We start from the raw sequence: 23,188 nt of genomic DNA, 5'->3' as shown, positions 1-23,188 counted from the left end.
AGAAAAACTTGTCGTTTGATTTACTTGAAGGTACTTGTAGAATAATTAATTACCTTCGGCTCGAAGACTCCGGATTTGAGTTTCCAGGGGTCGAAACGCGTTGAGAGGTAGATTTTCGAGATAATTTTTGCTAAGATCAAGAATACGGAGTTTTTTCAGAGGTCGGAAGGCGTCCGGGGATATAAAGGATATCCAGTTTCCATACAAATGCAGTTCCTCGAGTTTCTCTAGGTGTTGGAAGGTGTTCTTTCCGACACCGCTGATCTGATTATGAGATAAATCGAGAATCTGTAAGGCTTTTAAGTCCGGTGGGAAATTTTCGAGTTCTTTCAGTTTGTTGTGCGTCAAGTTGAGCAGCTTTAGATGCTCCAGTCTCCTTAGCCTCTCCTGGGGCAGGAGCTCGAGTTCGTTCGAGCTCATGTCGAGGGTTAGTAAATTCGGTAGGTTTCGGAAAGCGCTTGGAGACACCCTGGATATAACATTGTTTCCCATGAAGAGGTGCATCAGTGCCGGAAACGCTTCGAAATCCTGGCTGGTTACGATGGTGAGGTTGGTGGCAGAGATGTGAATCTCCTGAAGGGCCGGGTACTTTGCTTCCGAGCTGATTTCGTGAATTCTCATCAGAGGATTAGCGGTCATGTTGAGCCAGCTGAGTGCGGGTATATTTTGGGATGATAGGGCGACCCCGGGTATTTGACGAAAGTTGTTAACCGCGAGGTCCACACGTCGTAACGAGTGCGAGCGGATGAAGAAGTTCGCGGGCAGAGCAGTCAAGCGGTTATGGCTCAAATCGACTGCGTTGAGACGGGACAAGTTAGCCGCGGCAAATCCGTAAAGAGAAGAAATATAATTTCCACGAAGGTCAAGTTCCCTGAGGTTTGTCATGCCGTTGAGTTTCGACACGTCCACATTCAGTATCACGTTTTTAGCCAATGACAATATCTCTATCGATGTGGCATTAGCGAAAGCGTCGTAAGGAATGTCTTGAAACCTGTTACCGTCGAGTTTAACTTCCTTCAGCGATTCCAGACCGATTAACAACAGCCCGGGAAGACTTCGTAGGATATTATTGCTCAGCATCAACTTACCGAGGTTTTTATTCTTCGAAAATATTTCCGGAGGAATACGATGAAGCTGGACCGAGTCCATGGTGAGCTGTTGAAGCGAAGGAAGGCCATCCAGTGATTCGCCGTTTATTTGACTGAAGTTGTTGTGAGACACCCTGAGAACTCTGAGTCCGGGTATGTCAAGCCTATCCAAGGCAGCGGCCGTTAGATGATTGTGTTCCAGGTTCAACTCGTAGAGGTTATTCAATCCTCTGAAAGCCCCGCGCTCTATGACACTGACGGTGCAATTGCGGAGATTCAATGTCCGGATGGGCAGTCCCTCTTGAAATATGGTATCGTGGAGAACGTTGAGATGGTTGTTGGCCAGGTCAAGAACCCGGAGTCTTTTCAGAGCCGTCAAAGAGTACGGGTCGAGTCTTCGCAGTCCGTTGTCCTGGAGATATAGTTCTTCAAGTTCGTGAAGTTCCGAGAAAGTCTTGACCGTAACGTGGCTGAGTCGGTTCATACTAAGCTCGAGAAACTTGAGCGCCTGCATCGGCTGAAAGGCCGCGTCCTCTATTCTGGATATCGAATTATTTGTCAGATAGAGTCGTTCGACGAGCAGCAAGTCGCGAAACAGCGGTGCTTGAAGACGGGTCAGCCTGTTGTGTCCCAACCACATTATCCGTACGGATGCCTGACCCCGGAGCGAGTCATTGTGTAAAACGCCAAGTCCGTTATTGTCCAGCTGAATAGAGACTAGTGAGCTGCCGCCGTTCCCATTCTGGCCAACGTCGTTCGATACCTGGAACACGTCTCCGAGAACGGCGAGCAGATTCCCCTGCAAGTTGACGTGCTGCAGGCTGTGCAGAGACCTCAGAGCTCCGGTCTCCATGTCGGTGATGGCGTTGTTCTGAAGATGAAGTTCAAGGAGGGAAGGAAGCGGGGTAAAAACGTCTCTCTTCACCTCGGTGATCTGGTTGTCCTGCAGCCGGAGTTCCCGGAGCTGTTTAACTTTGGCAAATGTCCCGACTTCGAGCTCGCGGATGTTGTTGCCGTCAAGTGAAAGCGTAGAGAGGTTCTCACAATGTCCAAGGAAGTCTCGGGGAATTTTCTCTATATAGTTTCCACTCAGGTGTAGCTGGGCCAGCTGATTCAAGGTAGCTAGACCCTGAGGGTCTATCCTTCTGATCGCGTTCTGCTGAAGATAGACGACCGAAAGGCTGGTGCTACCGGCGAAGGCCTCGGGCGGTATCTCAAGGATGTTGTTCTCCGCTAGGAAGAGCTCCTTGAGGTCCGGCAGCTTCGAGAATACGCCTCGTATATAGTGGATGTGGTTGTGACTGAGATCAATCGACCTCAGCCTCTGATTGGCACGGAATGTAGAAATGTCTAGGAATACTATCTTGTTGTGACTCAAGTCGATGGATTCGAGGAAACTTAGCGATATGAAGGCGTCCTTGTCAACCGACTCCACCGCGTTGTAATATAGCGAGAGAGTTCGTAAGGACGGGCAACATCTAAAGCAGTTAAGTGTTATAACTTCAAAATTGTTACTACTAAGGTCTAAAAAATTCAAAGCCTTCAGCTTCGAGTATCCATCCTCGGGCAGCTCGGATATCTCGTTCCAAGCCAACCGCAGAGACGTGAGACGCTCCAATCGTCTCAGTCCCGTCATGGGGAACACCCTAATCTTATTTTCGGCGAGGTCCAAATCTGTCAGCGTGTCCTCAAGCCCCGTGAAAGCGTATTCCGATATCTTTGCAATTTGGTTTCCCTTCACGTTCAGTTTTATCAAAGATAATCCGTAAAAGCTGTAGCTGGGAAGATCGTGAACGAGATTCCCCTCCAGGTCCAGGACCGTTAGACGCAGCAGAGGCGCCAAGGCCTTCTGCGGCACGTGTGGAAGACGCCCCGAAACAAGGGCGAGGGACTCGAGGCTCTGGCCGAGCCGCTCGAAAGCATTCTCGCTAATTTCCTTTATCCGCGAATGCGATACCTGCAGATGCCGGATCTGGGTGCCGATCGGGAAGGCGACTTCTCTTAGCTCCTCGACGTTGCGGTCTAGCTCGTAGACGCTCAACGATTGGACGACTGCTCCTAGAAAAGTAAGATCACAAGCCTCCATCAAGAACCGTACCTGCTCTTAGAATACCGTGTACACTATTCGGGTTGTTCTCCGTACATTCTGCGGATCACTTAATCACCCCAGACAGAAAGTAAAGTGCACTTGGCGAGCATGAAGTTAAACAGTACCCTGTAACCCGGTATTGCGAAGTAGTCGCACGTCAGTGGGCGGAATAAATGAATAATAATTGCGTCGTCGTGAATTATTCATCAAGTGCGCGACTTGCCCAAGGCTAACTCTTCCTTATCTTCATTTTTTGCAACAGTGAACGTAAAAAAGACAGATCATCATGCATCTGACAGTGATACCACAAGACATCAAAATGGGCCATTCTGGACGAAATCCGGTGCATAATAAGTGTTTCTAACTGCGCGGGCAGAGTTGGCAAGTATGTACTCAAGTCAGTCACCTTCACCACCGGACGTGATGAGTACTCCGAGCAGGGCGACCTTCAAGGACTCCTCGGTAGCGCCAGCGCACTCGAGGAAGAGTCCGTCTTCGAAGTTATAGCAGGGACAGCCGGGGATGGTCTCGGGGGGTGGACACTCCGCACTTTCAATTTTTCTCGTGGCAGTTACCAGCAGCATGGCAAGGATTGACCATACAAAATTTATTCGACTCCTCGTCCGGGACTCTGGTAACGTCCCTCCGCTCCCGGATGGTGGGTGATGCCACTTCCGCCTCGTACGTAGCCGTGACGTCCACATCTTATTATCGTCCTGTGAGTCGTAGCCACGATCTCATTTCCCTAACCTCAGGGAATTTGGTGTTGATGCGACTGGAAAGATACATATACATTCCAATCAATATGTACTGATGATTTTATTATTTGGTTTGAGGAAAATGATTCGAAACACATGTTTTCATAAAATCTTGTTACAACAACGTAATCTTTCTGTACTCTGTCAATTCAAAACCTTCCCCGACCTTATCACTTTTCACCACCATATTGACAAGGCTGTGATGTAGGAGTTGATTGTCGTCAGAAGGTGAAAGAAGAAGCCTTCGTTGCAGAATGTCCCGATGCTTGCGAAAAATATGTGCACATGAAAAATGTGGATAGTAAGGTACATAGTTAAGTCAAATTGCTTGTACCGCAGATATTACTTATAATAAAGTGGATTGAAACATAAAACATTTGCATTGCGTAATGATCTTCCACATTAAAACAAATCCCATCTACACAGAAGAAGAACGTTCACCAATTCAAAGTCCAAAGTCTTCTACAGTATGAAAAGCGAAAAGTGATCAACTTGATTTGCGCAAAGTAGGACGTGCGTGCGTTCCCCTCGCTTCCTATCACAGATACTAATTAGTGAGTTCTCCATTTAATCGGCAGCTACCAGCTCTTGAGGTTTTCCGACCGTTGAGACGAGATACCAATAATTCTGGTAAAGTGAGGGCGAAACCGGCGGAGTTAGAGGAGCCAATTTTGCGGTTAGTATGTACAGGCAGCTATATACCACGACCTAAGTCAACCGTGTCGCGAAAACGGAGTTAACAATGGCACGGCAGAGCTTGCGACTACGAGTAGGTACGTAGTACGTATTGTAGCTCGGCTCGCTACTCAGCTCCGGTACAATTAAACGGATCCTGCTGCATAGATATAGGAATGTGGGCGCAGGCAGCGGGCGCGTAAACCTGCAGCTACACACCGTAATTATGTTTAAATCGTTTCGGTCTCTGGCGAAGCGCAGGTCACACAGGCACGTATTCTCGACGTCGTTGGTCTACGTAGGTACGTTTGTGTGCGCATTGGTTCATTGGCCAATGAAGTGCACCTCCCTAAATTTAAAAGCTTAGTCTGAGAGTGGAGCTGGAGGTATACGACGGGTGACCTGCAGGGTAATATACGTACGTATATTGCAGTACAGAATAACGACACAGAAACATGGATACGGACCGTTAACGCACACGTGCAAACAGTAAAACGGGGATCTACCCCGTGCGTATAGTGGTCATATTTAAATAAGACCACCGTCGATGGTATAATGAGAATGCAAATGGACCCACGCGACAACTGAGCTTTCCACACGCTACCACTTATGTTCTGCAGCAGCCAACCGCCACCCCGCCAAATGAAATGAAATAAAATGGAATCACGGTTTTCCTTGCTTGTACAGGTGGTTGCAGAATTTCATCACGTGATTGTCGCCGCTTTCATTTCGGGTTGTCTAACCTGTGAAATTAGCGTGCCTTTTGATAAGGGGTTGAACTTAGTCAGGATTTGCCAAACATTGATTTTTTGTTAAATTTCATTTTCGTTATGTACATATATTCAAGTCTATCTACTAGGGTGGTTCTTATTTCGGCGTCGGAAAATCTGTATAACGTTTTAAGCCTCTACGTCAATCGGAACATGTGCCTCTAAGTTCCGAAAGTTTTAAATGTAAAATAAATGCAGTTTTTACAACCAGTTATTTCGTTTTGTACGACTTTCGTATATTGTTGAGTTATAGCTTTTAATGATAGGAACAATCTCTGAATACTTCAAAAATTTTAAATCATTGTTTCGTTAGACAGAAACTTTGCTATTCGAAGTCAGCTAGCAATCGAATGCCAAAAAACTTGAGAGGTCCGCCACGTGATTCCTTCAATCAATATTTATCTGCAGTGATAATTATATTTCATTTGTTACCGGAAGAAGATCTTATACATAGTCAGCTGAATGAAGTCACACGAAAAAGACGTATTTAAAGACAATAGTTGACTAGTTACTATATACTAGATCTAAATTCACGAGTGTCTTACAGATTGTACAATTACAATCGATAGTACGAAAGTTTATTTCGAATTCTCAATGTTTTTGAGGACATTCGTGGATCAATGGTTATCATAACGTCACCCTTGGACTTATTCACCGTAATTTTCAGGCCGACGTGTTTCTAACCTTTTCTTCAATCTGTGTCGATTTCTTTACTTCTGTTGACTTCATGCCAGCGGGGCGGGATTGAAATTCCGAATTTGCAAAGTTCCGAAAGGGCAAAATTCCGAAAAGACAAAATGCTGAAAGGGCGTCACTCCGCCAAGTCAAAGTTCTGAAAGTGCGAAAATGACAAATTAAAAAATTTGAAGCATACAAATTCTGAACGATCCAAGATTTTCGTTACCGTGAATTTCTGGCTTGGTGGAATTTCACCACTTTGATCTTTCTTTATTTTATATTTTCGATATTTTTACGTTCGGAATCCTAGTCAGTTCGATTCTTTACACCCACTCGTTGAGTAAACTACGCTGTGTGATTATATTTAAATTCTCGGAATTTCACTCGATCGAAACTTTAGTTTTCGGACTTTTGCTCTATCGTAACTCGAATTTTCGGAATCTTGTATTTCGGCACTTTGAGCCGTCGGGTTTCCGATCATTCCAAACTTTGTTGTTTTGTTAAAGTTTGTTTTCTTTACTTCAAGTTTCGACACCAAATTATTCGGAATTAGGCACTTTCGGAACTTCAATCCCACTCCAATTCATACATTATATGGAGTAGCTAGGCGCATTCTCTGCCTAACTTCAAATCTCTCGTACACTGTGAATAATCGAAACGAGGATAAATAGAAAACACATTTCTGATCCCTCATAAAATTGTAACCTTTTTAAAATTTCAAGAAATATAAGCTTGCTGATATTCCAAATCCTTAATTATTCGCAAGTGGCATTCGGTGAGCGAAGTTTCGGAAACTACCACGAAGCCCCGTAGAGCTAGGATTTGGCCCCGTTGAGCCTCCTAGCGTTAAACAGTTTCTAGTGTCTGCATACTTGACGACGAAGGACGGTAGCTCGTTAAATTTCGATCCTGGTCACATAGAATATGTCTTTGAACAGTTGACTGATCGTAAGCCTGCAGGACTTGAAGGAGAGGAGTGATCTTTGAGTTTCTATAAAATCAAATGGTGTCAAGTCTATGGCACGGACTGAAGCTTGATCAGGTAATGTAATATAAGGGTATAATTCCCAAATTAAATCTCGATGACAGATATCGTAAATAAATTGAGAGTTTCTTTATTAAATCATAAACACACCGAAACTATTTATCATTGCTTTCCCTTCAACGGATAATATCGTCGATACGTTCTAATATCTCAGAAGTATGTGTTCTCACTGTGATCGACCGAATATTCTGTTCTCAATTCCTCATTATACTACTGTAATACAATTTTGAAAATTAAAAATTATGCTAAATCAATATTAAAAATCTTTTATGAAGTCTGAATAGTAGAGTGAAATTTTAATTCATATATAAGTATATCAAACATGAGCCGTCATTATGTTTAAAATTCATTCATTCATTCATTCCGTATATATATTGTTTAAAATAGTGTATATTGTTAAAACTGGTGGATATTGTTGAAATTATAAATAATTGTCACTAACTGTCTTTCGTCGAGGCACTATATTTTTTGATTGCACTTTTATTGTTTCTTCGTTTTATATCGTCTCTCTTTGAAATTTGGCTTGGCTTTTGGAGTGTTTAATTATTAATTTGAAATGTTTGTCCTCGTAGTTTAGATTTACTTTATTATTCTCAGTTCGTCGACTTTCGATCAGTTACGATTTCGTTTCAGAGAGGGGAACCTCCCCACCTCGTTCCTCCTGGAGAGACGTAGACCAAGCAACCTTCCTTCTCAAATTTGTGACCAGGTTCCCCACTCCCTGGGTCTAACCTAATCCGCTCGTGCCGTGTTCATTGCGCGGTTATATTTGAATCATTACACTACTTTGTGATTTGTTCGTAATTGAATTACGTTTTTATTTTATACACTTTCTGCAGCTTATTCGTGTCAAACGCTGAAAACTATCAAGAAAAGTTTGTTGGCTTGCGACGAATAGGGAGGATTTATTTTATGCTGTATCATAAACTTATGGTATGACTAGTTAAAAACCACATAAATAGATGAATAATCTGTTTTTGACACTATCTTAAATTATTTTGTGTATTTTTCTTTATTGATCTATATTATTTCACGTTCAATCGTTCTCGAACCGTTACAGTACAGTTTTTTGATCCACTAAAACTTATGTTGTTATCATGTTTTTGTTAAGAACGACTACGTCGTGGATTCAAGTCTTCACTTTTTTATAATCGTCACGTATTGTTTTCGTAGATCATTAGTTGAAGAGCTTCTCATGCGATATGCACGATATTGAAAAATTTATGGGTTTAAGTTCTTTTTTTTTTTCGTTATTTCTAAGTAGTATATTTTCCTTTGATGCCCCTCGTCAATTCCATTCAATTCTACCATACTCCGGTAAATAAGGATAATCTGCATCAGCAAGCAGCGTTTGATTTATTTTCTTTATACTCAGGCGTGAAAAATCCTCAGAATTCGAAATGCTGATTGATACGGATTTGCTCTTGAAAGTTTGTAGGTGAAAATTTTTGAATGATTCAGTGTTTAGTATGAAAAATGAATTGAAGTTGATTTTAAATCATGATAATTGACATCCGTTGGTACTTAGCACATTAGCAGTCACACTTTTTATTCTTTGATATCTAGAATTTGAATAAACATTTCATTTAATTCATATATGGGTACTGTAGACGCATCCTTTGCGCATCTATAGAAAATGCGTGGTTGATCCAGAGCAAGTCTGAATAGGGTTGTCCAAATTTTCAAAAAAAAAAAAAAAATTGCAAAGTGTGACAAATTACCCTGGAGGCGGGGTAAGTTATCCCAAGTATTTCAAATGACAAAAAATGATAAATAACTGTGAATAATTTTTTTTCGCGCTTTTGTTTTCGTTTTGACGTAAGAAACTTGGGTTTTCAATGTACATTTTTAAGCAGTAATTATTTCCTCCATTTTACTTTTTCCTGGAAACCACAAAACAGTCGACCTAAAATCCGAAGACCCCAAAAACTATGAAGAATTCGACTCAGTCTCCGAAAATTCTAAAAACTTGACCCGGACTCAGAGAACGACGGAAAACTCGAAATGGGGCAAGTTGTCACATGTGTCAATAATTTTCCAACCCGCGATTTTGTTTAAAAATGCGCATATCTTGCTGACATGTTATTCAAATATTAAAAACACATATATCAAATGAAAGCGACAAGAATCACCTTTCCCATTATGTAATAACGACATATTTCAATGAAGCCAAGAAAATGAGAAAAACATATTACTTATTAGGTCCAATTTTAATTTTTCATTTACTGCAGGGCCACATATGATGCGATATTCTAGTTAACAAAATTCATTCGTTTCAAACATTGAATTGCAACTTTAATCTGTAGCATCGCTCGTTCCGATATCTATACAGCGGTGAAGATATAAGCTTTGTGACGAGGATCCGCCTCCCCTACTTTCCGGCTACTTTTTATTTTTATAACAAATAAAATAGACAAATAAATAAATAAATTGAAAAAAAAAACAAATACGGTGCATGCAATACAAACATGTAACTTTAGAATACAGTTATCGAATTTATAATCAGCTTATGTGAAATATTTATTACGGTGATCCTTCCAACTCTTTTTTTATTCAGCGGGTGTGCAATTCATCTCAAATGTCTGGTGTGATGATGTGAATTTTTTTTTAGATGCAGCACCAATGCCTGCTGAAATCTCGCAGTGACGAATTTTTTCATCCAAATTGTTACTCTGACAATAAAATATATATACTGAGTATATAGCTGAAAGACGTGTGTTTATATGATTTGAAGTGTGGAAATCCACCCTGTTTACAGGCAGGGGTTAGTAGAGTTGAGCTGGAAATATGAAAAAAATTAGAGAATTGTTTTTGAAGTATTTAGAGCCGATTTGGGGACGTCTGATGAAAAATTCATCCGAGCCCTAAATAAAGACCAGCCTAATGTTTATCGCATCAAAAAGTTGATGTGTCTACTGATCTCATAGCATACACGAACACGGCTGATGATTTGTGGAATATGAGTCCTTGAACTCCGTTGACCTTCGATAACAAAATCATCCTTAAATTCCATATGCAAAAGTATGAATTTTCCTGAAAAGCATTGAAAAAATTTCTTGAAGATTGTACTCCGTTTGAAATTGTAAAGAACCGCAGTTTTTTCCTTTTATTCTTTTCAGTTCGTTATCTTCTTCGAGATTAATTAATATTACATGACGTTCAATAGGATTTCATTTTGAGTATAGCTCCTTGCATACGTAATTTTTGAGATTACTAGCTTCCGTTGATTTATTAAATATGTTTTTGGGACATTGTGAATGTCTCATTGATAAAAAAACTGTGCAAAACCAAGGAGACGGCTTCAAAAATCTTGAACGGTAAAAATGAGAATAATCTTGAAGCGTATTGAGAAAAAAAAGATGCCAACGGCACGCGGTGTTCCCAAGCGGTCACCCATCCAAGTACTGACCGCGCCCAACGTTGCTTAACTTCGGTGATCGGACGAGAACCGGTGCTTTCAACGTGGTATGGCCGTTGCCGATGGAAAGGAATCTTTATCATCTCATCTCAAAAGTCAAACAAATATACAGTAGGATTTGTGAACATGTAGGCTGAGGAGAATTCGGTGTTTCAGGAATTAGGATGTCTCTGCATTGAGTGATGGAGTGCTTACAAACATAATGACGCGCAGCAAGATTACGCGGGAGTGAGAACCGTCAGTGTGTGAAATTTCAGAGCTTTTTCCGATGCACTGACTTACACCAATTTGACACTCAGAGAATCTCTGAAAATAAGAAAAAAAATTATCAGGAAGTGAAATCGCGGAAAGACTCATTGGAAAAACCATTAAAATATACAAACTTCTTTGAAATGTTTTCAAGAAAAAAAAGATGCCAACGGCACGCGGTGTTCCCAAGCGGTCACCCATCCAAGTACTGACCGCGCCCAACGTTGCTTAACTTCGGTGATCGGACGAGAACCGGTGCTTTCAACGTGGTATGGCCGTTGCCGACAAAGGTGGGTCTTTGCCTTTTCATCACAGGAATCGCACTAATGCGCAGAGCTGGAAGATTTCTTCGAGTAGAGCCGCAGGCATTATCGTCCAGAGTCCTGAAGAAGTTTGGCACTTTTTTCACTAGATCACGAAATTTCGATGGTGTTATCATGTATTCGGTATCATCAATCTGGGTGGCGAATCGTTAACAGTGTTGATTCGTTAGAATAGTTGTCTTTATCAATAGGTGGTTCTTGTGTGGATTGTTAGATAGAGTTTTGAATCGACTTCTTTTTTTCATCACCTGTAATGTTATGTGAAAAGTATTGGTTTCATTCACAAATTGATGTCTTCTACTCCAAGGAATCTTTACGTTTCCAGAGCCCTAGAATTCGAAAACAGGTTTTCAGAGAAACGTTGGTCTGTCCAACAAACTCTCGTAAAAATCTCGGAAACAGCTCCAAACAAAAATTTGAAACTTACACGATTTCACAACCATATGATGGGCATCAAAAATTGTCACGTTTATATATTTTCCTGACTATTGTGTTGTGCAAGAAAAAAAAAATTTGATTAATCTTTTGTTTCGAAGCAAAAAAAATGTTTATATTTTTTGATGTTTTTATTTGCTCTCGTACGCTTGGGAATTTTTTTTTCTTCGTCACTTGTAACTCATTATTGAAATAATTTCCTTCTTCCTACCGATAAACATATACTGTTTTTTTTGTGTTGAAAAGTACCTTGAAAATAACTGTTTCGCCGGCTGGTTTGACTTGATACAGAGATATTCAATATATTTAACGGTTGGACAAATGTATAATTATTAATTCGTTGAAGATTGGATGAAAACTGATTGCTCTACGCTAAAATGGTAGTTGTTATTAACGCAAGTAATTATAGGAAAGAATATGATACAGTGGTAGGAGACGAAAGTGAGTGAAATACGTGCTTGAGTTGTTTTTGTTTAGTTAGAATGTTAAAAATTTTAGTATGATGGAATTTATATTTTCAGCCGATGCATAGTGCGTGGCGTAACGGTCATTGGAGACTGAATTTTGATTCGTGGTTTTTGACCATTGCATCCACTTCGTAGAAGGTTTTTTCCAAGTCGTTAAACTTTTGGAATTAGCAGTTTTATTGGGGTGAAACCCGCCTGACTTGGATCAGTTTGTGAAAGTAGATTCGATCACAGAATTTGTGGTTTATCTAATACAAGAAACGTGTGCAGCCACACGCTACGCGCAACACGCTGAAACGAAAACCATCGATGCTCGAAATTCTAGAACTTCCGTTGTGATTCATCAAATTATGTTAACGTGCCAAATTGTGAATATTTCCTTAGTACTTGGATGGGTGACAGCTTGGGAACACCGCGTGCCGTTGGCATTTTTTTTTTCTTGAAAACGTTTCAAAGAAGTTTGCATATCTCTATGATTTTACCAATAATTATTTTCGCGATTTTACCGACTGTCAGATTTTTTTTTATAAAATCATTCACTAGGTTTTAAATTGGCGTGAGTCGGTCGATAAGAAAAAGCTCTGAAATTTCACACGTTGACAGTTCTCACTTCCGCGTAATCTTGCTGCGCATCATTTTGTCTGTAAACATTGCATCAGTCACGTAGTGGAGAAGATTCCTTCCATTCGGCAACGGCCATACCACGTTGAAAGCACCGGTTCTCGTCCGATCACCGAAGTTAAGCAACGTTGGGCGCGGTCAGTACTTGGATGGGTGACCGCTTGGGAACACCGCGTGCCGTTGGCATTTTTTTTTTTTTCTCGAAAACGATTCGAAGAAGTTTGCAGTTTCGGACGGTCTTTTTTAACGAGTCTTACCGCGATTTCACTTATTAGCAGTTTTTTTTCTTAGACATTCACTAAGTTTCAAACTGGTGTAAGTCAGTGTATCAGAAAAAGCTCTGAAATTTCACAAACTGACGGTTATCACTCCCGCGTAATCTTGCTGCGCGTCATTATGTCTGTAAACACTCCATCACTCAATGCAGAGACATCCTAATTCCTGAAACACCGAATTCTCCTCAGCCTACATGTTTAGAAATCCTATTGTATATTTGTTCGACTTTTGAGATGAGGTGATGAAGATTCCTTTCCATCGGCAACGGCCATACCACGTTGAAAGCACCGGTTCTCGTCTCTCGACTAGCTTTGACTGCCCGCGCGGTAAGTCCCATTTTGTAAACACGACAAACTACAAACTTTAATCGTTTGACAAATTATTATTTATAATGTATACGAGGTGTTACACACACTGATTTTATGTGAAATGTGATCTGTTTTTTTTATCAATATTGTGTACTACGCAACTGACAAAAGTGCAAAAAGTGCAAGTGTTTTGTGCTGATTAGTGAGTTACTAGTGTTTCAAATTATCGCTCCGCAAATCTTGAAAAAGAAAATGACAAAGCCGTCAGAGGCGTGCTTCAACAAAATATCACCAGATCAATGAAGAGAGCACGAGAGGAACAAAAACTTGATAACGAGTCAGTGAAAAGCTCATCAAAAATAACGACTAGAACAACAAAAGTAGTAACACTACCTACTAACCAGCGAGTACGTCGTTATAATCCAAAACCGAATTTAGTTCCCAGAAAGCAAAACACGGTTGCTCCACAAACCAATAAAAAAACAGATAAAATGGAAACAGAAAGTGGCGGGTCAAAGAACACCAAGCAGGCCACTTTCGTAGACCCAAACAACAAATTTGCTGTGTTAGCATCGCTAAACGAGGATAATAAAACAGACGATGGCGAGTCAGAAATTATACAAGAAATCAAACAAAAAAACGATCTCGCTCGTAAACAAAAAAGTATCAATCGAACGACGAGTGTTGAACAAAACTCCGAAGCAGAAGAACCAACGCCTAAACGACAGCGAATTCAAAATGAAAACGGACACAGCAACGAGCCCCAAGCCGGTACCAATACAAAGAGAGAGAAGCCACCGCCGATCTACATAGTAAGTCAAGATCCAAAAGACACAATAAAGCTTTTGAACGAGAAACTGAAAAACGGCTCGTTTCACATCAAACGTATACACAATGGTAAGCACATTTTGTATGTAAACAACTCGGCTGATTTCGGCGTCGCGAAAAAACTTTTGCACGCAGCAAACGCTCCTTTCTACACATTCACGAATAAAAATGAAAAAATGCAGAATTTTTTAATCAAAGGCTTAAGCAACACTTTTGAACCGACTGAAGTTCTCACTGAACTTAAAGAGATGAAAATTCCCGATGTTCAAGTAGTAAAAGTGTCTCGCTTCCAAACGAAACTTTCGATCGATAAAAAAGTTATCTTGCCAATATATCACGTTCAGATATCCCCAGAAAGTTTATCAAAAAACTTATTCAAAGTTACGCGACTTTTGCACCATGTAGTAACGTGGGAAAAATTGCAAAAAAAAGAAATCACACAATGTTACAATTGCCAGCTTATAGGTCATACATCGCAAAACTGTAACATGAATTACAGATGCGTTAGGTGCTGTGAAAATCACGAGCCTGGAAAATGCGCAATAAAGAAAGATGAAAACAATGAAAAGAAAAACATCTACTGCGTCAACTGTCGAGAGTACGGACACCCCGCATCGTACAAAGGATGCCCAAAACTTAAACTGCTACGAGAAAAACTCGCGACACGCAAGAGAGACCTATATAATAAAGCAAACGCGAAAATCAACAAAATAAGCAAAAGGTATACTACCGACCTCTGGTTCGCAGCTGCGCTGAGCACAACAACAACACCGACAGCCAACACGACGAATCGACCCGAGACCGACAACCCTAATCCAACGACACACGGTGCGAACGATTTCACGTCGCTGACAAAGATGATGGAAAACTTTAACAACAACATACTACAGATGATTAAAAATCAGCAAAACCAAATAAACGAATTGAAATCGATGATTCAATCAGCAGAGGAACGGATAGAGGCTATTCTTTCAATTACCGATGAAAATAATTGCAATGGATAATGCAAACTCGCAAACAAACTTTCCAGAAACAGCTTGCAATAAAATCTCAAAAACAGTATTAAAAATTATATCGGTTAATGTTAATTCTATCATTAGTAATCAACGTAGAACAAACCTATTAACTTTGTTAAAAAACAACAATCCAGATATAGTGCTTTTGTCGGAAACAAAACTGAATGAACGCCATAAAGTGCACTTTGAGAAATACTATGTAATAAGGAATGACAGACCGAATTCGACGCAAGGAGGAGGCACGGCTATTCTGATAAAAAAAAATATTAAATTCAAGAAGATAAATATAAATAGCAAAAACAACGCTCTATTGGAGACGACAGTAATTGAAATTACGATAAATCAAGAGAAAAAGCTCCATGTTATTGCCGCCTACGCACCAAAAGGAGACGAATCTACATTCATACGAGATATCAACGCTTTATTTCAAAAACTTGAACTACAGAAGGAAGATAACTACTACCTAATCGCAGGAGATTTGAACGCGAAACACACCAGCTGGAAGAACTCAAATAATAATCCTCGAGGAACGGCGCTAAAGAGTTGGTTTGAAAACAACAGTATCACGTACAAGGTGAGTCTGCGGTCTTCGGACATGCCTTCGTATCCGAATGGTAACTCATACCTTGATATCGCGCTTTCGGATGCCAGATTAGACTTTTTAAACTTAATACAAAATACTTGGTTAAGAACTTTAAATTACGATAGCGATCATAATGCATTACTTATCCAAATCAAGCCGAACTCTTTCGATAGCTGGGAGTTTGAGGAAAACATGCCGGGTAAAAGTTTTAATTTTAGAAAATGCAACTGGGATAATTTTAAAAAACACTTAAATAACAAATGTAATATAAAAATTGCCGATAATGTGAATTTAACCAACAATGAAATTGATAAATATATAGACGATCTTAATTTGCTAATAAAACAGTCAATGAATCAAATCATCCCGAAGATTGTAGAGAAAAATTCTTGCGAAATTTATATCAATGATAAAATAGAAAAAATAAAAAAAGATAAAAGTTTTATTCTAAGTCGTATAAACAAAATCAAAAGAAACTATACAGCTGAGAAAAGCGCTGAACTCGAGTATCTCAAAGAAATTCTTGAAGAAATAAAAAGTAGCTTGAAAATCGAATTTTCAAGGTCAGTAAATTCCTACTGGAATGAAAAAATAAAAAATATTCCAACAAATGATTCGTGCAATATGTTTCCGCAAGTCAATCAAATTTATAGACCAAAAGGCTCGTGTACAGTACCGGATTTGAAACTCGATCCAGACAGTAAACTTTTTCGGGAGGTAAATATCGATGCAAATTCGATTCCGAAAGATCATTCGGGTAAATGTGTTGTTTCGAACGAGATAGATAAACTCAATATAATAGGTGCTCACTTTGCTGAGATTCATAAACAAAACGAAACTCTCGGTCGTGAACGGCTTACTCGAATCGTTCTAAGAGAAACTGGCAAAATAAAAGACGAAATAAACAAAGACTTAGCCGAGCACAATACTATATCGATTTTCTCCGATAGCAATCCATCAACTAACCCTAAACAACCGGATGAATCATTGGACTATTTCACTAACTCTTTATCAGTAAAAAAAGTATTTATGAAACTAAATAACAAAAAATCTTCAGGCTTAGATGAAATACCTAATATTGTTTTAAAAAAATTGCCAATTAAAGTCATTCATCTCTACACTATAATTTTTAATAACTGCTTAAACAATACTTATTTTCCAAAAGAATGGAAAAAAGCAAAAGTCATTCCACTAGTGAAAAAAAATAAAGACGGCTCATCACCGTCGAATCTCAGACCGGTTAGTTTACTTCCAAATATTAGTAAAGTGTTTGAAGTTATAGTTAATAATCCTCTACTTACGTTCTGTAATAAAAATAACGTGATTCCTGAAAATCAATTCGGATTTAGATACAAACACTCTACCATTCATGCTATTAATAAACTAACTTCAGATATTAATTACGCATTAAACCAAAAACAAAAAGTTGCGGCAATGCTTATCGATCTCGAAAAAGCATTTGATACCGTTTGGATCGAGGGTCTTATTTATAAACTTATTAAAAAAAAGTTTCCCAAATATCTCATTAAAATGATCTGGAACATGATAAGCAATAAATCGTTTGTTACCTCTTTAGGCGGTCTCTTATCTAGTCTCGATTTTATAGTCACAAACGGCATGCCACAAGGAACGGTTAACGCACCTATCTTATTTAATATATATAACAGTGATATTCTTAGTCTTTTCGATCTTGGAACTGCAGGTAATAGGCGCGCAATAGCATTCGCGGATGATTTAATAATTTATGTCATAGGAAAAAAAATATCTGACTTGCAAAGCTTACTTCAAGATTTATTTGAAAAAGTTCACTCTTATTATTGTACGTGGAAATTGAAAACAAATGCGAATAAATGCGAAACGATATTATTTAGACCCATGCTTAGTAAGCTCAGCAAATCAGAAAGAGAAAGAGCAAAAAACTTTCAAATCTACGAAAAATTGAACGAAGGAGAACTTATACCACATCAAACGGATGTTAAATATCTCGGTCTCCAATTAGATGAGACGCTCTGTTTTAATAAGCATGTGACAATCCAACTACAAAAAGCAAAAAACGCCTTCTTTAAGTTGAAAAAACTATTCTACTCAAAGCAATTAAATTCTAGAATAAAAATTCTCTGTTATCAAGCTTTGATCAGACCCGTAATTACCTATGGCTGCCCTATTTGGTATAATGTTTCAGCAGTGAATATGGAAAAAATCAGAGTTCTTGAAAGAAAAATTTTGCGAGCATGTCTGGGTACTTACCGGTCTGAATCGTCAAATTCTCAAAAATTGATAAGCAACAAAAGAATTTATGACATGGCTAAAGTGCACCGTATAGATTGTCACATGCTCAAATTAATCAGAAATCACTTCGCCAATACCGCAAAAGTTCTCGAAAATAGCTTGATATTTGGATCAACATACCCCAACCCACTATATTTCAATAGCACACTAGAAACAGGATTTATTCCCCCTGAAGCTTTCCTTTACTCAGATCAAAATAATTACATACAAGATAACAATAACATTCCATACTTTTATCACATACATAGAGCCGTTTCTAACAAAAAGTTTCTGTTTGACCCCAAAACTGTACAAAATGATCCAAATATCAAGTGGCGATTTAATAAAAATATATCTAAACGAGATATAGAAGATAAACACAGACAAAATGTAAATGAATATTGGTGGTTAGATGTATAAATTTTTGTATATAAAAGAATATGTAAAGACTGACTATCATCTAGTTTATAGATATTATGACTACCGACTCTTTCGGAGTAGGATTAACAGCGAAACAGTGTACATAAATGTATTATATGTAAAAATATTTATGTATGTAAAGAAAATCACGACACTCGTGTACTTGTGTCGTGCTTCTCTCAAGTTTTGATTCTGCCGCATTACCGACGAAGGTCACCGACCGATGGCGCGGTAGAGCACGGGCTTGGGGAGACGACCAGTAAATTTTGAGAGAGTAAAATTCAAAAAGAAAATATTCAACAACGTTGAACGAATGAGATGACGGTTATCACGGGAATTTTATATAGAAATAAAATATAGGAATTAGAAGCTTTAAATGTTGTTTCTCTTACTTTTACAGGTAAGAACTAAGGTTATTAGTGAGTTATGTACATAGTGTAAATACATAGTGTAAATAAATCTCTTACTTTTACAGAAACGCAATTGAGTTTTGATTCTAACCTAAACTGGACGCGGAAAGACTTATTACAAAACAACATTTCTGCAAATATTTCAAGAAAATGGAAAAACTAAGATTTGATTTCAAGATGAGGGGGTCGGCAGATGGAAAGGCAACAATATTATGCCTAACCTCAATAGGCACACCAGATGGTCGCACGTTTGACGTGCCAGATGAATACCAACCAACACATTTACACAAAGAGCTGATAACAACACAAACATTCGCTAAGGTAAAAAAGACACTAACAAAGAGACACCAATATAGAAAAGTGTGGATCAGCTTAACAGAAGATTTATCTAAAGTATATTTGGATGACGAAGAAAATTTACAATTTGGAGATTACTATTTAGAGGATTTTACAGAAAAAGTAGTAGTTGAAACTGCACAAAATACTACGGATGAAACAATAAAAAAATTATTGGAAAAAGTGCTCGAAGAGAAACAGCTAAAATCAGAAATTCAGAACTTGGGAAAATAGCAAAAGATTTTATGATCGGAAAATTTGATGGAAAAAGTTCAAATGCCCATCAATGGATACAGGAATTTGAGAAAGAGTGCGAACGCTGTATGGTAACGGAAGACAGGAAAATAATTGAAATTTTAAAATTTTTCCTTGAAAAAGCTAGTGCAGATTGGTATAGCTGTATGATTCTGAAATTCACAGTGGAATCAGAATGGAGCAAGTGGAAAAAAAACTTTTGTGAAACTTTTGCAAATAAAGGGTGGTCTCCAATTAGATACGCTATGGCTTTTAAATATCAAGCAGGCTCTTTGCTCGATTATGCTCTGAAAAAAGAAAAATTGTTACTAGAAATAAGAAAATCGATAGATACTGAGACACTAGTAGACATTATAGCGGTCGGCTTACCAAACCACGTGTCCGACAAAATTGACAGAGAAACTTTGCATGGAACGGAAGATCTCTACAACGAAATTGGTAAATTAAAACATCTTGTGGACAGAATTAGAATTGAAAAAAAAGAAAAATACGCTGATAGAAAATTCAAAAAAGTTGAAGAAAAGAAACCATGCCAAATCTGTGAAGATGAGAAAAGAGGTAAACGTCATCATCCTGAATCAACTTGCTGGTTTAGGGAAAAAAATGAAAAGAATAAAAGGACGGAACTAATAAAAAATGTCAATAATTCAGAGTTAGAAATAGAACTGAATGAAAAAAATCCAAAAAACTCGAAATAACACCATTTTATACAGCGAAAAATCTCATTGAGAACATAAAAAAAATCTGTGATACTTGTGAAACTTGCAAAAAAAACAAATCAAGAAAAAAATCTAAATATGGTTTGATGTCACACTTGGGGCCAGCGTCATATCCTTTTGAAATTATATCTATCGACACCATTGGAGGTTTTGGTGGATCTCGTTCAACAAAAAAATACCTACATCTTCTCGTTGACCATTTTACGAGATACGCTTTTATTCTAACATCAACAAATCAAAACTCCAATGACTTTATAAAATTAACCAAGAATGTGACACAAAGTTATAACATCAACATGATATTAACAGATCAATATCCTGGCATAAATTCGAAAGAATTTAAGGAATTTCTAAAAGAGAAAAGCATCAAAATGGTCTTCACTGCTGTTGATGCACCATTTTCTAATGGTCTCAATGAAAGATTAAATCAAACCCTGATTATTAAAATACGATGCAAAATAAACGAAAGTGAGAAAAAATCGCGTGGACAACCATCGCACAAAAGTGTGTAGAGGCATATAACAAAACAGAACACACAATCACAGAATTCGCTCCAAAATACCTACTGGAAGGCGAAAATGTAAATATTCTACCACAGGAATTAAAATCAAAGTGTACAGATGACGATCTAAAAAGAGATAGAAAACTAGCCTTAAAAAACACGATGAAGTCTCACAACTATAATAAGTCCTCAGTCTACATGTTTACAAATCCTACTGTATATTTGTTTGACTTTCAAGATTAGATGACAGAGATTGACTAAAAATGGAGGACAACAACATCCCATCGCTAGTAAAGAATGGTGTTGAAGCCTTCACTGACTACGATAAAGCCAACATGCTGGCAGACCAATTTGAACAGGTTCACAATATAGATCTAGTTAATAATACATCCGATCAGGACAACATAATAAAACAGGTAAAGAAATATCTAGAAGAAACTGATAATGAAAACTGGGATAAGTCTATAACATCGCCACGCGAACTGTCATCTATAATCAAAAAGCTACCTTCTAAAAAAGCACCAGGACAAGACACCATACAGAATATAGTTCTTAAAAATTTTTCTCGAAAGGCACTTGTACAACTCACATATATAATAAATAACTCAATCAAGCTATCCTACTTTCCGCAGCACTGGAAGACAGGACAAATTGTACCAATCAAAAAACCTGGTAAAGTAAGCACAGATCCTAGTAGTCATCGCCCAATTAGTCTTCTTCCGACGATGAGTAAAGTCTACGAAAAGGTGATTCTCAAGAGACTCATACAACATGATGAAAAAAACAACATACTAGTAGATCATCAGTTTGGGTTCAGAAGCAAGCATAACACAGTACAACAGGTAACAAGAATAGTAAACGACATCTCAATTAACTTCAACAAAAATCTAGTCACAACATTATTATTACTTGATATAGAAAAAGCATTTGACAGAGTGTGGATAGATGGCTTAACTTTTAAACTGATAAATTACAATTATCCACCGACAATTATCAAACTCATCTATTCATATTTATCTGACAGACACTTCGTCGTATCTCTCAATGGAACGATATCAACTAGAAGAAAAACCAAAGCTGGTGTTCCACAAGGCTCAGTTATTGGTCCTATACTTTTCAATATCTATCTTAACGATATTCCTACCTTTCTTAAAACGAGCACAGCACTATTTGCAGATGATACAGCCATCTATGCACACTCTTTCAGTGCCATCACCGCTGCCAAACAGTTACAAGTACACATAAACATACTCGAAAAATTTTACACCATGTGGAAAATTTCACTAAACGCATCTAAGACTGAAGTCATAACATTTGCCAAGAAGACGAGCAACACAAGAATAATTCAACCCATAAAAGTATACAATCACAACATAGAACCAGCAAACACAGTCAAATACTTAGGCGTCTACTTAGATCCCAGACTAACATACCACACTCACATCAAACAAGCAATCAGAAAAGCCTTTATAGTACAAAAAAAAGTGTATCCTCTGATGGTTAAAGGCTCAACACTGACAACTAAAAATAAAAAACTCATATACACGATGATCTTAAGACCTATCCTGACATATGCAGCTCCGGTGTGGTGTGGCGCATCCCCAACCAACTTACTACTTCTCCAAAGATATCAAAATAAATGTCTTGGACTCATTCTCTCAGAAAACAGATACGCGAAAATTAAAAAAATGCATGAGACAACTGACTTAATGTACATAAAAGAGTATATATATAGACTAGCAAATAACTTTTATGACCAACAATTAAATAACAATAATTTAACAAAAAACATTACAAATATAAGAAAGTATAATATACCACACACGTTTAAACACAAACTACCTTACCAAAAACTAGATATATTTAATAACATAAAAACCTAAGCAACTGAAATAAATGCTACCTGATAAACAGCATACAGGCACATGCCTGGAACAATTCTCAATCACAGGTTTTTGCGCGAACTTTTCCTGTATTTAAGTCAACTACTACTGCATTTGCTACAATACTGCATTCAAGACTTAAACAAAACATTTAGAAAATAAGTTAACCACTTAATGTAAAACAAAATGTTAGATTAAGCTTAAAATTTAAGCCGGAGTTACATAAACTAAGATAATTATAAGTGCAACATTGTAAATATTGTACATTTATTGTTTCATCTAATAAATAAACTGAACTAAAAAAAAAAAAAAAAAAAAAAAAAAAAAAGGTTCTCGTCCGATCACCGAAGTTAAGCAACATTGGGCGCGGTCAGTACTTGGATGGGTGACCGCTTGGGAAGACCGCGTGCCGTTGGCATCTTTTTTTTCTTGAAAACATTTCAAAGAAGTTTGTATATTTTAATGGTTTTTCCAATGAGTCTTTCCGCGATTTCACTTCCTGATAGTTTTTTTTCTCATTTTCAGAGATTCACTGGGTTTCAAATTGGTGTAAGTCAGTGCATCGGCAAAAGCTCTGGAATTTCACACGTTGACGGTTCTCACTTCCGCGTAATCTTGCTGCGCATCATTTTGTCCGCAAGCACTGGGTCAATCAATTGAGAGACATCTCGAGATCCTGACACGCCGAAATTCTTCCAACGTACGCGCTTGCAAACTCTACAGATTTGTTCGACTTTTGAGATGAGATGATAGAGATTCATTTTCTTC

At 38.3% G+C, this 23,188-nt stretch overlaps 1 protein-coding gene, 1 long non-coding RNA gene and 3 other non-coding genes across 10 annotated transcripts in view; 2 read left to right on the top strand and 3 right to left on the bottom strand.

The window, feature by feature from the left end:
- Window positions 1–23,188, bottom strand: part of LOC124179789 (protein artichoke-like) — a 263,799-nt gene that overhangs the window by 3,985 nt on the left and 236,626 nt on the right. For 5 of the 6 annotated variants that reach the window (XM_046564532.1, XM_046564533.1, XM_046564531.1 and 2 more), the window contains 2 exons: window positions 3,584–3,952; window positions 54–3,146 (listed from right to left, as the gene is read on the bottom strand). In XM_046564532.1, coding sequence (XP_046420488.1) covers window positions 54–3,146; window positions 3,584–3,881 — 3,391 coding nt within the window. In that variant the 5' untranslated portion in view covers window positions 3,882–3,952. The remainder of the gene's footprint in view (window positions 1–53; window positions 3,147–3,583; window positions 3,953–23,188) is intronic. The other variant, XM_046564536.1, reaches the window with a different exon arrangement.
- Window positions 1,755–23,107, top strand: LOC124179792. Its single transcript, XR_006870152.1, has 4 exons — window positions 1,755–1,766; window positions 2,875–2,877; window positions 11,630–11,639; window positions 22,993–23,107. It is a non-coding gene; the product is annotated as an uncharacterized LOC124179792 (long non-coding RNA).
- Window positions 10,464–10,582, bottom strand: LOC124181790. Its single transcript, XR_006870594.1, has one exon. It is a non-coding gene; the product is annotated as a 5S ribosomal RNA (ribosomal RNA).
- On the bottom strand, window positions 10,935–11,053 carry LOC124181779. The gene has a single exon (XR_006870583.1). It is a non-coding gene; the product is annotated as a 5S ribosomal RNA (ribosomal RNA).
- LOC124181767 lies at window positions 12,684–12,802 on the top strand. The gene has a single exon (XR_006870572.1). It is a non-coding gene; the product is annotated as a 5S ribosomal RNA (ribosomal RNA).

The sequence above is a fragment of the Neodiprion fabricii genome, chromosome 4 (assembly GCF_021155785.1).
Source record: "Neodiprion fabricii isolate iyNeoFabr1 chromosome 4, iyNeoFabr1.1, whole genome shotgun sequence".
Taxonomy (NCBI): Eukaryota; Metazoa; Arthropoda; class Insecta; order Hymenoptera; family Diprionidae; genus Neodiprion; species Neodiprion fabricii.
Note: the sequence above shows the minus strand (reverse complement) of the source record. Positions and strands in the feature narration are given on the sequence as shown.